The sequence below is a fragment of the Ahaetulla prasina genome, chromosome 4 (assembly GCF_028640845.1).
Source record: "Ahaetulla prasina isolate Xishuangbanna chromosome 4, ASM2864084v1, whole genome shotgun sequence".
NCBI classification, from domain to species: domain Eukaryota; kingdom Metazoa; phylum Chordata; class Lepidosauria; order Squamata; family Colubridae; genus Ahaetulla; species Ahaetulla prasina.
This window is the reverse complement of record NC_080542.1, coordinates 14,428,317-14,441,927: the sequence shown is the minus strand read 5'-3', so window position 1 is coordinate 14,441,927 and position 13,611 is coordinate 14,428,317. Positions and strand designations below refer to the sequence as shown.

The 13,611-nt window shown below is 42.7% G+C and overlaps 1 protein-coding gene across 1 annotated transcript in view; it reads left to right on the top strand.

Moving 5' to 3' along the window:
- The first annotated feature begins 363 nt into the window (after nt 1-363).
- LOC131197959 (vomeronasal type-2 receptor 26-like) overlaps nt 364-13,611 on the top strand; it is a 28,667-nt gene continuing 15,419 nt past the window's right edge. Inside the window, exons 1-2 of the mRNA XM_058182465.1 lie at nt 364-503; nt 12,377-12,668. Coding sequence (XP_058038448.1) covers nt 364-503; nt 12,377-12,668 — 432 coding nt within the window. The remainder of the gene's footprint in view (nt 504-12,376; nt 12,669-13,611) is intronic.

Genomic DNA, 13,611 nt, shown 5'->3' with positions numbered 1-13,611 from the left:
TAGACTAATTTGAATGTGGGGCTTGCCTGGAGGGATCTTCACCTTTGGACCATCTTAGCGGAGGGAATTGGCGTGGTGGTTATTGGAGGTGTCCTGGCCTTTGTGGGCCCGCTTCTTCCATTATTACTAATGTGCACTGTCATCGGCACTTATATGGCCTTTTGGGATCCTTTGGCCAGGACTGTTCCTAGGAACTGTGATGGAAGAGGCTTGGAGACCGATTTGAGATCTGCCGGAGGACGTACCCAAAAACAGCTGTAGACATTGCTGATGGTGGTAGAAGACCCACCCACCTCGTTTCCCCATGGATTTTAGGACTGGGCTATTTTTTCCACCTTTTCCATCTTTAGCCTATTCGTCACCATGTGTCAGCCACCATCGGACGATGGGTATCCATGTGAAGAACTATTGACTAATATCCTGCCATCCTGGACAATTATCATCTCCCGTCGACTTCTGTCCCCTAGCGAAGTGTTATTTCTACGATTCGTTTACGCTATTCGGTACAGGAACTCTTGCGCCTGCGAGGTGCCCCCGCCTCGCAGGAATGGACCGTTTTATTACCAAGGGCCGGCCTCAATGACGGGTCTTGGGACCCACAGAGGTGGCATGCGAAGAGGAAGAGCCTTTGGGGTTTTTTAGATAGGGTATTTTTAAGGGGTGGGAGGGGAAGGGCGGGTGTTGGGGGAAACCCGTCGGGTGGGGTATCAGTTCCTGCGCATGCTCGTGGCGGTGAGCTAATAGGTCCGAGGGTTACGGGGGGAGTTCGTGTTCCACTGGTTGAGGGTGGTGCTATTTGCACGGTATGGGGGAGGGGCAGATTTGGCGGAAGTGGGGGCTCGGATCGTGTTAAAGGGGTGCGCGCTCGATGCTTGCAGGCGATCGCGCGCCCCGAGCCCTCAGACTTTTCCCGTTCCCCGGATGGTCAAGACCCTCAGAGCCCGGGCCTTCGGCTGATGTTGTGTAATGCACGGTCCGTGGCCAATAAGGCCCCCCTAATCTACGATCTTATTCAGGGGGGTGCCGCGGACTTTATAGGCATTACGGAGACCTGGTTGGGCGCAGAAGGGGGCGTGACCCTGGTACAGATGTGCCCGCCAGGTTTCCGTGCATTCCATCAGCCGAGAGCCCAGGGTAGGGGTGGGGGGGTGGCGGTTGTGATTAGAGAGAGTCTGGAGCCGAGGGAGACCACTGTGCCTCAGATTGCCGGGTGTGAATCCCTCTTTGTGAAGTGGGGCCATAGATGTCAGATGGGCTTGCTGGTCGCGTACCTGGCTCTTTGCTGCGTGACAGCTGCCCTGCCCGAGCTCCTGGAGGTGCTTGCTGGGGTGGCAGTTGAGACCCCCAGACTCTTAGTCATGGGGGATTTTAACTTGCCATCTTCCGGCTCGTCGTTGACAGCAGCTCGGGAGTTCACGGCTTCCATGACGGCCTTGGACCTGACTCAAGTAGTTGATGGCCCTACTCACACTGGGGGTGGTACACTGGATCTGATTTTTGTCTCTGGTCAGTGGTTGAGAGATCTGGACTTAAAGGAAATAGTCATTGAACCTTTGTCATGGTCAGATCACTCTCTCCTTCGCCTGGACTTTCTGACCGCCATCCAACACCGCAGGGAGACGGAGCCGATGCGTTGGTTCCGTCCCAGGCGCCTGATGGACCCGGAGAGGTTCCGGACGGAGCTTGGGCCATTTCCTGAGGGTCTGGCTCACGGCACGTCTGAGGAACTTGTTGCGGTCTGGGAACGGGCCGCGGCGGGGGCCTTAGACCGTGTTGTGCCTCTGCGGCCTCTGACCCGGTGCAGGTCCCAACCGGCTCCTTGGTTCTCCGAGGAGCTGAGGGGGATGAAGCGCCGGAGAAGACGCCTAGAGAGTTCTTGGAGGTCTAGCCGTTCAGAGGCTGATCGGACACTAGTGAAGTCCTATACTAGGGCTTACCTAGTGGCATTGAGGGAAGCGAGGCGTTGCTACGCCTCCTCCCTCATTGCGTCGGCAGATAACCGCCCAGCCGCCCTGTTTCGGGTGACTCGTTCCCTCCTTCACCAGGGGGAGCGGGATGACCCGCTGCAGGGACGTGCTGAGAAGTTTAACGGTTATCTATACGATAAAATCGTTCAGCTTCGGGATGGGTTGGACCAAAATTGCGGTGACTCAGGTGAGACGTCCGAGGGTGGTCTTGGTGACGTTGTTTGGGATGAGTTTGACCCTGTGGCTCCTGAGGACATGGACAGGTTGTTGGGTAGGTTGAATGCCACCACGTGTTTACTGGACCCGTGCCCCTCCTGGCTGGTGCTGGCCACTCAGGAGGTGACACGAGGCTGGCTCCAGGCGATTACGACTGCTTCTCTGGTGGAGGGTGTCTTTCCGGCCGCCTTGAAAGAGGCGGTGGTGAGGCCCCTCCTCAAGAAGCCTTCCCTGGACCCGGCTGTTTTAGGTAATTATCGTCTGGTCTCCAACCTTCGCTTATGGCGAAGGTTGTAGAGAGTATGGTGGCATATCAGTTTCCCTTACACCTGGATGAAACTGTCTATCTAGACCCGTTCCAGTCCGGTTTCCGGCCCGGCTACAGAACGGAGACGGCTTTGGTCGCGTTGGTGGATGATCTCTGGAGGGCCAGGGATAGGGGTTGTTCCTCTGCCCTGGTCCTATTAGACCTCTCAGCGGCTTTCGATACCATCGACCATGGTATCCTGCTGCGCCGGTTGGAGGGATTGGGAGTGGGAGGCACCGTTTATCGGTGGTTCTCCTCCTATCTCTCCAATCGGTCGCAGACGGTGTTGACAGGAGGGCAGAGGTCGGCCCCGAGGCGCCTCACTTGTGGGGTGCCGCAGGGGTTGATCCTCTCGCCCCTTCTGTTCAACATCTACATGAAGCCGCTGGGTGAGATCATCAGTGGTTTCGGTGTGAGGTACCAGCTGTACGCGGATGACACCCAGCTGTACTTTTCCACACCGGACCACCCCAACGAAGCTATCGAAGTGCTGTCCCGGTGTCTGGAAGCCCTATGGGTCTGGATGGGGAGAAACAGGCTCAAGCTCAATCCCTCCAAGACAGAGTGGCTGTGGATGCCGGCATCCCGGTACAGTCAGCTGAGTCCGCGGCTGACTGTCGATGGCGAGTCATTGGCCCTGATGGAGAGGGTGCGCAACTTAGGCGTCCTCCTGGATGAACGGCTGTCTCTAGAAGATCATTTGACGGCCGTCTCCAGGAGAGCGTTCTACCAGGTTCGCCTGGTGCACCAGTTGCGCCCCTTTCTAGACCGGGATGCCCTATGCACGGTCACTCACGCACTCGTGACGTCTCGCCTGGATTACTGCAATGCTCTCTACATGGGGCTCCCCTTGAAGGGCATCCGGAGGCTGCAGTTAGTCCAGAATGCGGCTGCGCGGGTGATAGAGGGAGCCCCTCGTGGCTCCCGCATGACACCTATCCTGCGCAGACTGCACTGGCTACCTGTGGCCTTCCGGGTGCGCTTCAAGGTTTTGGTGACCACCTTTAAAGCGCTCCATGGCATAGGGCCGGGTTACTTACGGGACCGCCTACTGCTACCGAATACCTCTCACCGACCCGTGCGCTCTCATAGAGAGGGACTCCTCAGGGTGCCGTCAGCGAGGCAATGTCGTCTGGCGGCGCCCAGGGGAAGGGCCTTCTCTGTGGGGGCTCCCACCCTCTGGAACGAACTACCCCCAGGACTTCGTCAGCTTCCGGACCTTCGGACCTTCCGCCGCGAGCTTAAAACACACTTATTTATTTGCGCAGGACTGAGTTAGATTTTAAATTTACGGGTTTTAAACTGGGTTTTATTTTTATATTTTTAAATATTTGGCTTTTAGAATAAGTTTTTTAATTGTTTTTACTCTGTATTTATGTGTTTTTAAGTGCCTGTTAACCGCCCTGAGTCCCTCGGGAGATAGGGCGGTATACAAATATGATTAAAAATATATATATATATATATATATATATATATATATATATATATATATATATATATATATATATATATATATATATATATATATGCTTATATATCGTATAGTTATTTCATACTTAGTGCTTATATATACTTTTTATTTTATTTATTTATTTTGTCACACAGTATATATGAGTGTAAGCATGAAATAACTATACGATATATAAGTATATATATATATAAGTATGAGTATGTAATAACTAAATTAATGGAATATAAAGAAAGGAATATTTTATATATGGTGGGTTGTTTCTATTCTTGAACTTAGTCAGATTTTGGGAGTAAAACTGTAAGCCGCCCTGAGTCTTCGGAGAAGGGCGGGATATAAATGTAAATAAATAAAAAAAAATTGGAAAGTAAAGATGTAAGGAAAAAAATGCTCCCATTTAATATTTATAGTTTTTACCTATTAACCATATATTTTAGGAATGAATAATGTTATTTCTGTCTTTAAAATATTCATGTTCTTGATCTTTTTGTTGCTAGCTAAGGTTTTAGAAAAAGTAGATATATTTATTGGGCAGTGAAGATTGGGGAAAGCTAATTTGTTGCTTGTGGCTTCATATCAGTTTTGTGTATTTTCAAAAGAATCTCATTTCCAAATCATAATGAATGAAGTAAAAGTAATATTCATGCAAAGAAATCTGAAGAAATTTTCCCTTCCCCTCCCTTTCTTTTTGAAGTTACAACTAGATTGTGGATCATTATCATGCTATCACTAAAAAACCGATTTATGAAACTCTTTAACGATGCTTACATAAATGTAATGCCTATTCCATTGAGGTTTTTTTTTTTAATTTCTCCATTATACTTAGCAATTTGACTAGGTTTATTTCCACTACATCAGAGGTGGGTTTCAGCAAGTTCTGACCAGTTCTGGAGAACTGGTAGTGGAAATTTTGAATAGTTCGGAGAATCGGTAGTAAAAACTCTGACTGGCACTGCCCCCGTTTATTCTCTGCCTCCTGAGTCCCAGCTGATTGGGAGGAAATGGGGATTTTGCAGTAACCTTCCCCTGGATTGGAAAGAGAATGGAGATTTTACAGTATCCTTCCCATGCCATGCCCACCAAGCCACACCCACAGAACCGGTAGTAAAAAAATTTGAAACCCACCAAAGCAAAGGGAACACTTGTACTCCTTCTGACAACATCAATAATCTATTATAATTCTTGTTATTTTTCTAAAATATGTAAAGCATTTCTATCAGACCAATGGCCTATGTGATCAACAACATGAATCAGTTTTTTCTTATTTATGATTTAGGTTTCTTTTCTCCCCTTATATTTATTGCAATTATTCATTTAAGCGTTATATTATTATAATTAAAATAAATTATTCATTTAAGAGTTATATCCCACATGAATTCTAGAGCCACTAGAATGGAAACACAACATGAGAAAAGCAAAAGTATTTGAAAAAAAAATACAGTACCATTAATACTCCCTGGAGTATTTTAAGTTGGGAATAAGCTACAAAGGATTCTGTGAGTCTCACCACCTGACAGTTTTTTGTTCAAAGAGAAATTTACTCAGTCGCCACATGGGCTTTTATGTAAACTGACTGAGGGAGGATGCTGGTAATGGCTTAAAGAGGAACTGATTCATCCAGGATGGTGGTGTTTGAGACATTGGTTTTAATGTTTTTGCCCCAAATTGTATGCAAATTTCCCAGTGCTAAATGCAGGATTGGTGAGCCTCTGCCTTTTCTTCATAAGCAATACCAACCAGGAGACCTGATCATTGTAGGTATTTTATCTAAGATGTACATATTCTGTGCCATGCCGGACTTCAGTGAAGCACCCTCTGGTCATCTCTTTGATGATATTCTGTAAGTTCCTTTTAAACATACATGCCAACAAATATATCTGGCAGCACCAAGCCAGTCTTGGAGAATTTTCTGGCTATTGACTAGATTGGGAAGCAAAATATAAATCAAAATTATAGAAGAAGATAAAGATAAGTAATTCATGTAAGGGTTTGAAAAAACCTGCATGAATGCAAAGTTAAGTTCAATTTAAGATTCTGTACGATTCATATGTATCACATAATAATTTGTATTCAAAAGACCTGTCTTTGTTTGCTGTTAATTGTATTCCCTTTTTTTTAAATAAATCATTGTTGTGTATTATCCAGACTTTGCTGAAATGATATCCTATGCATTTGTGTTCCTTTTCTACCACTGTCTTCAGAATAATTAATTAGGCAGCAAATTTTAAACACCTATAGGTTGAGAACAAACATTTCATTTTCTTTTAAGTATTTTATTAGCACAAATGCTATGACTTCAGTAACAGAGTTGTCAACGCCTGGAATGCACTACCTGACTCTGTGGTTTCTTCCCCAAATCCCCAAAACTTTAACCTTAGACTTCTACTGTAGAGCTCACCCCATTCCTAAGAGCTCTGTAAGGGACGTGCATAAGCGCACCAGTGTGCCTACCGTCCCTATCCTAATGTTTTCTTTTATTTTTATCCTTTACATGTATTTATAATTATGTTTACACTTGTATCTGTCATAAAATACATGCTTGATGAAATAAATAATTTAAAAAAAAATATTTAGAAAACAACACATCCATAGGAAAAGCAAGACGAGTGACACACACTCTCAAGTGTGGGGTAATAAGATATTATGCTGAAATGTCTAAAACCTGGACTATAAAGGAATGCTAGAACTAGTAGTATTGTACATCACAAAACTCCTTGTATCTGGTTCTGATATTGAGCTAAGGAGAGAGCTGGGTTGAGTAAGATGGTCATTTTATTCAACCAAGTCTTCTGAAGAAGGTTTAGAATTTCTACTGAGAAAAAGCAGTGATGACAATCCTCCTCTTGATTTTCAATTTCTGATTTCATTCTCATAATGAGATTTTTCTCCTTATAAGATTCTTACCTGCAAAAATCATGTCATATGTATAATGAAGAATCTATTAGGTCCAGTGGTAGTATTCAGCCAGTTCCGACCGGTTCAGGCAAATTGGTAGTGGTGACTTGCGGGTGGACCTCCTCGCCTGTCCACCCACACTGGTGCTATGCTGTCCTATTTAGCCACATTTTCTAAGCTGCGCACATATGTGCAAGCCGCACAAGCGAGCAAAGTGCATGCATGGAAGGCAATGCACATGTGCGGAAGGCACGCACGCACTCATATTTTCATTGCACGGTGAACTGGTGGTAAAAATATGTGAAACAAACCTCTGATTAGGTCAAATCTTAAAGGGATGATACTACTGATAGAATAGAAATAAGACATTTGCAATGTTATCTGAAATTGATATCCATAATCAGAAGGGAACAACATTAAAGATAAATACTGATTTCTCTCTAGTGAGGGACAGATATTGTCTACTAACTATCTAATAGTTGTATTAGAAATGTATCTTTTTTTTTAAGTACACCGAGAGCTTATGCACCAAGACAAATTCCTTGTGAGTTCAACCATGCTTGGCCAATAAAGTATTCTATTCTATTCTATGATCGATTTTGCACTAAATGAAACTTCCATGTTAATCCAATGGACCTTCAAGATAGGCAGTGTCTCTGTATATGTTTCAAAATTCAAAATAGCTTTTAAATGAGAATCTGAATCCTATTTTCTTGCATTAATATACAATATTTAAAAGAACAAAAAAGTACAAGTAGATCATAATCACTTCTTGTACAGGGTGATATTAATGCAGATACCAAGTTGTTTATAATGCAAGTCAAAATTCATTTAGAATGAGGCTAGTATAGGCACAGATGGGGTTTTAGATGTCAATTATTGTGTTTGCAAAATGGAAAAGAGGAAGTTTCCATTTGTGGAAAGCTCAAAAAAAGAAGAGGCTCATTTTGAAGAACTACAGCAGAGTTTATGAGTTTATTATCCTTCAACTTGCCCTTTGTTCACTTTATTTATTTTTAAATATTTATGAGTGCTATATATTGAAAAGATAGATAGGAATAATGTTTAGAATAGTTTTCCTTTTATTTTGCTTTCTATAAGTACTCTGTGACTGTTAAAAATAAATTTAGGTTGTCAATATCTTTTAATCTTTTACTGTAACAGTTTCAATTTCAGTATAGGTATTTAATTTTATATAACTGCAATAAATTTGGATTACTGTAATAGTTCATTAATGAAATATAAAAATTCTGCTTAAAATTCTTCATGGTCTATTTCAACGAAACTGGAACCAATTACCCTATTTTCCATAGATATCACTTCAAATAGTGCAAATGTAAATACAGTGACCGCAGACTTCAGTGGATAGTTAGAACTGCAGAAAAAACAATTGCTACCAGCCTGTCTTCCATTGAGGACCTGTATACTGCATGAACCAGAAAGAGGGCTGTGAAAATATCTACAGATTCCTCACATCCTGGACATAAACTGTTTCAATTTCTTCCTTCAAGAGGACACTATAGGCCATTGCATGCCAAGACAACTAGACACAAGGACAGTTTTTCCCCCATGCCATCACTCTGCTAAACAACTAATTCCTACAACACTGTAAAACTACCTAGGAGGGCTTTATTACTATTATTTTTCTTATCTTTCCTATTACCTATTTCTTTATCTTCTTATGAGTATAACTTTGTTGCTTGTATCTTACGATTTATATTATTTGTTTTATTTGTATCTAGTATTATTTATGTTAATTGTTTATTTGGTATCCTATGACTATCACTAAGTGTTGGAACTTATGATTTATGATGAACGTATTTTGTGATGATGATGATTTATCACTTGTTGCTTGTATGTACACTGAGAGCTTATGCACTAGAGACAAATTCCTTGTGTGTCCAATCACATTTGGCCAATAAAGAATTCTATTCTATTCTATCCTAAAAATAATAATAATAACAAAGTGGAAGGGACCTTGGAGGCCTTCTAGTCCAACCCCCTGCCCAGGCAGGAAACCCTACCCCATCTCAGACAGATGGTTATCCAACATTTTCTTAAAAATTTCCAGTGTTGGAGCATTCACAACTTCTGCAGGCAAGTTGTTCCACTGATTAATTGTTCTAACTGTCAGGAAATTTCTCCTTAGTTCTAAGTTGCTTCTTTCTTTGATCAGTTTCCATCCATTGCTTCTTGTTCTACCCTCAGGTGCTTTGGAGAACAGCCCGACTCCCTCTTCTTTGTGGCAACCCCTGAGATATTGGAACACAGCTATCATGTCTCCCCTAGTCCTTCTTTTTATTAAACTAGACATACCCAGTTCCTGCAACCGTTCTTCATATGTTTTAGCCTCCAGTCCCCTAATCATCTTTGTTGCTCTTCTCTGCACTCTTTCTAGAATCTCAGCATCTTTTTTACATCGTGGCAACCAAAACTGAATGCAATATTCCAAGTGTGGCCTTACCAAGGCATTATAAAGTGGCACTAACACTTCACGTGATCTTGATTCTATCCCTCTGTTTATGCAGCCCAGAACTGTGTTGGCTTTTTTAGCAGCTACTGCACACTGCTGGCTCATATCTAAATGGTTGTCCACTAGGACTCCAAGATCCCTCTTACAGGTACTACTATTGAACAAGATACCACAGATATCTGTGCATTTTGTGTTTTTTGCCTAAATGTAGAACCTTACTTTTTTCACTGTTGAATTTCATTTTGTTATATAGCGCCCAATGTTCAAGTCTGTCAAGATCCTTCTGTAACTTGAGCCTATCTTCTGGAGTGTTGGCTATTCCAGCTTGGTATCATCTGCAAATTTGATGAGTTCCCCATCTATCCCCTTGTCCAAGTCATTGATGAAGATGTTGAAGAGTATTGGGCCTAAAACAGAGCCTTGGGGTACTCCACTGCATACTTCCCTCCATGTGGATGTAGTTCCATTGAGGACTACACGTTGAGTGCAGTTGGTCAGCCAGTTACGAATCCACCTGGTGGTGGTGCTGTCTAACCCACATTTTTCTACTTTATCTAGTAGTAGGTTATTGTCTACTTTATCAAATGCTTTACTGAAGTCCAAGTAAATTATATCGACAGCATTCCTTTGGTCTACTAATTTTGACTCTTTGTCAAAGAATGCAATAAGATTAGTCTGGCATGATCTGTTTTTGACAAACCCATGTTGGCTTTTGGTTATTACTTTGTTTGCTTCTAGGTGTTCAGTGATTCGTTGCTTGATTATCTTTTCCAGAATCTTCCCCGGGATTGAGGTCAGGCTGATAGGTTTGAAGTTTCCTGGATCTGTTTTTTTTCCCTTTTTTGAAGATGGGAACTACATCAGCTCTTTTCCAGTCCTCTGGCAGCTCCCCTGTGCTCCAGGATCTTTGAAAGATATAGTTCAGTGGTTCTGAGATCTTGTCTGCCAGTTCCTTCAGAACTTTGGGGTGTAATCCATCCAGTCCTGGTGATTTGAACTCGTCTAGGGTAGACAGGTGTTCACTTACCATTTTCTTCCCTATTTTAACTTGTGTTCCTAATCTGTTTTTTGTGGTGCTGTTTTTGATAGGTTGGATTGTTTTTTCCTTTTGTGTAAAGACAGATGCAAAATATGAGTTAAGTAGATCTGCTTTCTCCCTGTTGCTTGTCACCTTCTTGCCACTTCCTCCCAGGAATGGGCCAATTGTTTCCTTGACTTTTTTCTTGTTTTTAACATGTTGGAAGAAGCTTTTTTTGTTATTTTTTACTTTTGTAGCTAGCCTGTGTTCGTTGTGAGCCTTAGCTTTCCTCACTTCATCTTTACAAGCTTGGGCTATTTGCTAATATTCTGCCTTAGTTATTTGCCCCTCTTTCCACTTTTTATATTTGTTCTTTTTGTCTTTCAATTTGTCAGAGAGCTCTTTATGCATCCATGCTGGTTTCTTTTGAGATCTATTATTTTTCTTCTTCATTGGTATTATGCTAGACTGTGCTTTTATAATCTCACTTTTCAAAATTTCCCAAGCTTCTTGAGTTGTTTTCCCCTTGAGGATTCCCATCCATGGAATCCTTTTCAAGCTCTTTCTAAGTTTATTGAAATTAGCTCTCTTAAAGTCCACGACTGTAGTTTGACTTTGTTCTATTTGTATTTGCTTAATGTCGAATTCCAATATTGTGTGATCACTTGCCCCCAAGGTTCCTGTAGCTTCAACACCTTCTATCATTTCATCTCTGTTAGTGAGAATTAAGTCCAGTATGGCTGATCCCCTTGTTGCCTTCTCTACTTTTTGGGAAACAAAGTTGTCTGCTAGGTTTGTTAGGAACCTGTTGGATCTTCCACTTGGTGCAGAGTTTGTCCCCCAGTTGATGTCAGGGTAGTTAACATCCCCCATTACTACTGTGATGTGCTTCCTACATACCTTAGTTAGCTGACTAGCAAAAAGTTCATCTACTTCCTCTGTTTGGTTGGGTGGCCTATAGTATAGGCCTATGTCAATATCATTTTTCCCCCGTTTTATATTTTATATACTCATGCCCTCATCACTTCTCGCCTGGACTACTGCAATGCTCTTTACATGGGGCTTCCCTTGAGGAGCACCCGGAGGCTCCAGTTGGTCCAGAATGCAGCTGCGCGGGTGATAGAGGGAGCCACTCTTGGCTCTCATATAACACCTCTCCTGCGCAAGCTGCACTGGCTGCCTGTGGTCTTCCGGGTGCACTTCAAGGTGCTAGTTATCACCTTTAAAGCGCTCCATGACATAGGACCCGGATATGTTCGGGACCGCCTTCTGTTACCATATGCCTCCCACCGACCGGTGCGCTCCCATAGAGAGGGTCTCCTCAGGGTGCCGTCAGCCAAACAATGTCGGCTGGCGACCCACAGGGGGAGAGCCTTCTCTGTGGGGGCACCTACCCTCTGGAATGAGCTTCCTCTTGGACTCCATCAACTTCCTGACCTCCGGACCTTTTGCCGCGAGCTGAAGACGTATTTATTCTTCCGAGCAGGACTGGCATAAAATGGGTTTTTAAATTGGATTTTAAATGGGGTTTTATATTATGTATTTTATAATTTTAAATTATTGATCATATTGAATAAGTTTTTTAATTGGTTTTATTTTATTGTAGTGTATTGTATTGTATTTTATCTGGTTGTTAACCACCCTGAGTCCTTCGGGAGAAGGGCGATATAAAAATTAAAATATTATTATTATTATTATATTGACCCAAATGCATTCAGGATGATTTTCATCATTGTTGTGCTCTATTTCTGTAGAGATGTAGTTATTTCTTATATATAGTGCAACTCCGCCTCCTCTGTTATTTGGTCTATTTCTTTTAAATAATTTATATCCCTCTAGCTGTATGTTCCATTCTATTCTGTTCTGTTCTGTTCTGTTCTGTTCTGTTCTATTCTATTCTATTCTATTTATGGGATTTATTAACCATTTCATGGGATTCATTAATCAGACTAATTGAGACCTTCATCAATATGCCAAGTATTTTATTTTAAACTACAAATGCTAGAAAATAATATGTACTACTCTTTTTAGAGTAATCACATCAATCTATCAGCAATTTCTGGCTTTGCAATTTGCAGTCAAGGAAATCAATGAAAATCCTGAGCTCTTACCTAACCATACCTTGGGCTTCCATATCTACAATGGCTACTTTAGTGCAAGTTGGACCTATCGTGCCTCATTGGAACTGTTCTCTACTCAGGACCGATTCATCCCTAGCTACAGCTGTGACATGCAGAATAGGCCAATTGCTGTCATTGGAGGACCAACCGCTGCAGTTGGGGCTCATATGTCAACCATTCTGTCCCTTTACAAGATGCCACAGGTATACTGCTTGCTTGGAATATTGGACTTTTATTTATTTATTCAGTATTTAAATAGATATAGTTATTTTATGGTGCAGGACTCAATCTGGGTTGGTCACCAGGACCAGAGATTTTGTCTTCTGAGCTTTTGGACTCATGCTGGAGCCCATCTTCAGGGAATTTCTCTGGCTGCTTTGAGCTGTTCTGTGTGTGGTGTTTATATGGTGGCTATTTTGCTTTTTAGATGGAGATCGAGTTGTTGCTGACTATTAAATCCTTGGCTGTTGTTTCCTTATGCTGCAAAGCCCCCACCTCCTAAGTATTTGATAAGCTGGGGGTAAATCAGCACTCCTGTTGATTGATGAAGGGCCTGCTTCCCAGGTTTCAATCATTTCCCTGGCTGATTTGTGCCTGCTCTTCCAACAATCTTAGTAGCTGCAAAATTGAGTGTATGCCCTTGTTTATTGCAAGGTGAGGCTTCCAACAAATTTGGGTCTTCTTGTTTTCCTGCAGTCTGGTGGTTAGCTTCCTCCCTATCTGTCCTACATAGTCACAGGGGCTATGCAGAGGATCTGGTAGATTACAGTGGAAGTATCTCCCACCTCCAAGCAATTATTACAGTGCATAATTTGTCCTTGTATGGTAGCCTCTGGGTGGTGGGTGGTGCCCACTTACAGATATCGGAAGCTGTGTTCCACTGCTTCCAAAATGTTTTGATGTTTGGCATAACAGAACACTATACAGCAGGCTGAGAACCCACTGTAGCACCCAGAAAGCCAAACAATTGGAGAGCAGGTGCCTACATGAACAATTCAAGCAGAATGGATATCCACAATCATTTGTTACAAGTTGTCTGTGCAACATAGTGAGGAGAGAAAGGAAGAAACAAAGCACAACGGGTGAAATGCTACTGGTTCACACATGTTTGGGTAAACTGGTAGTAATCAAAGCTACTGGTTTGGG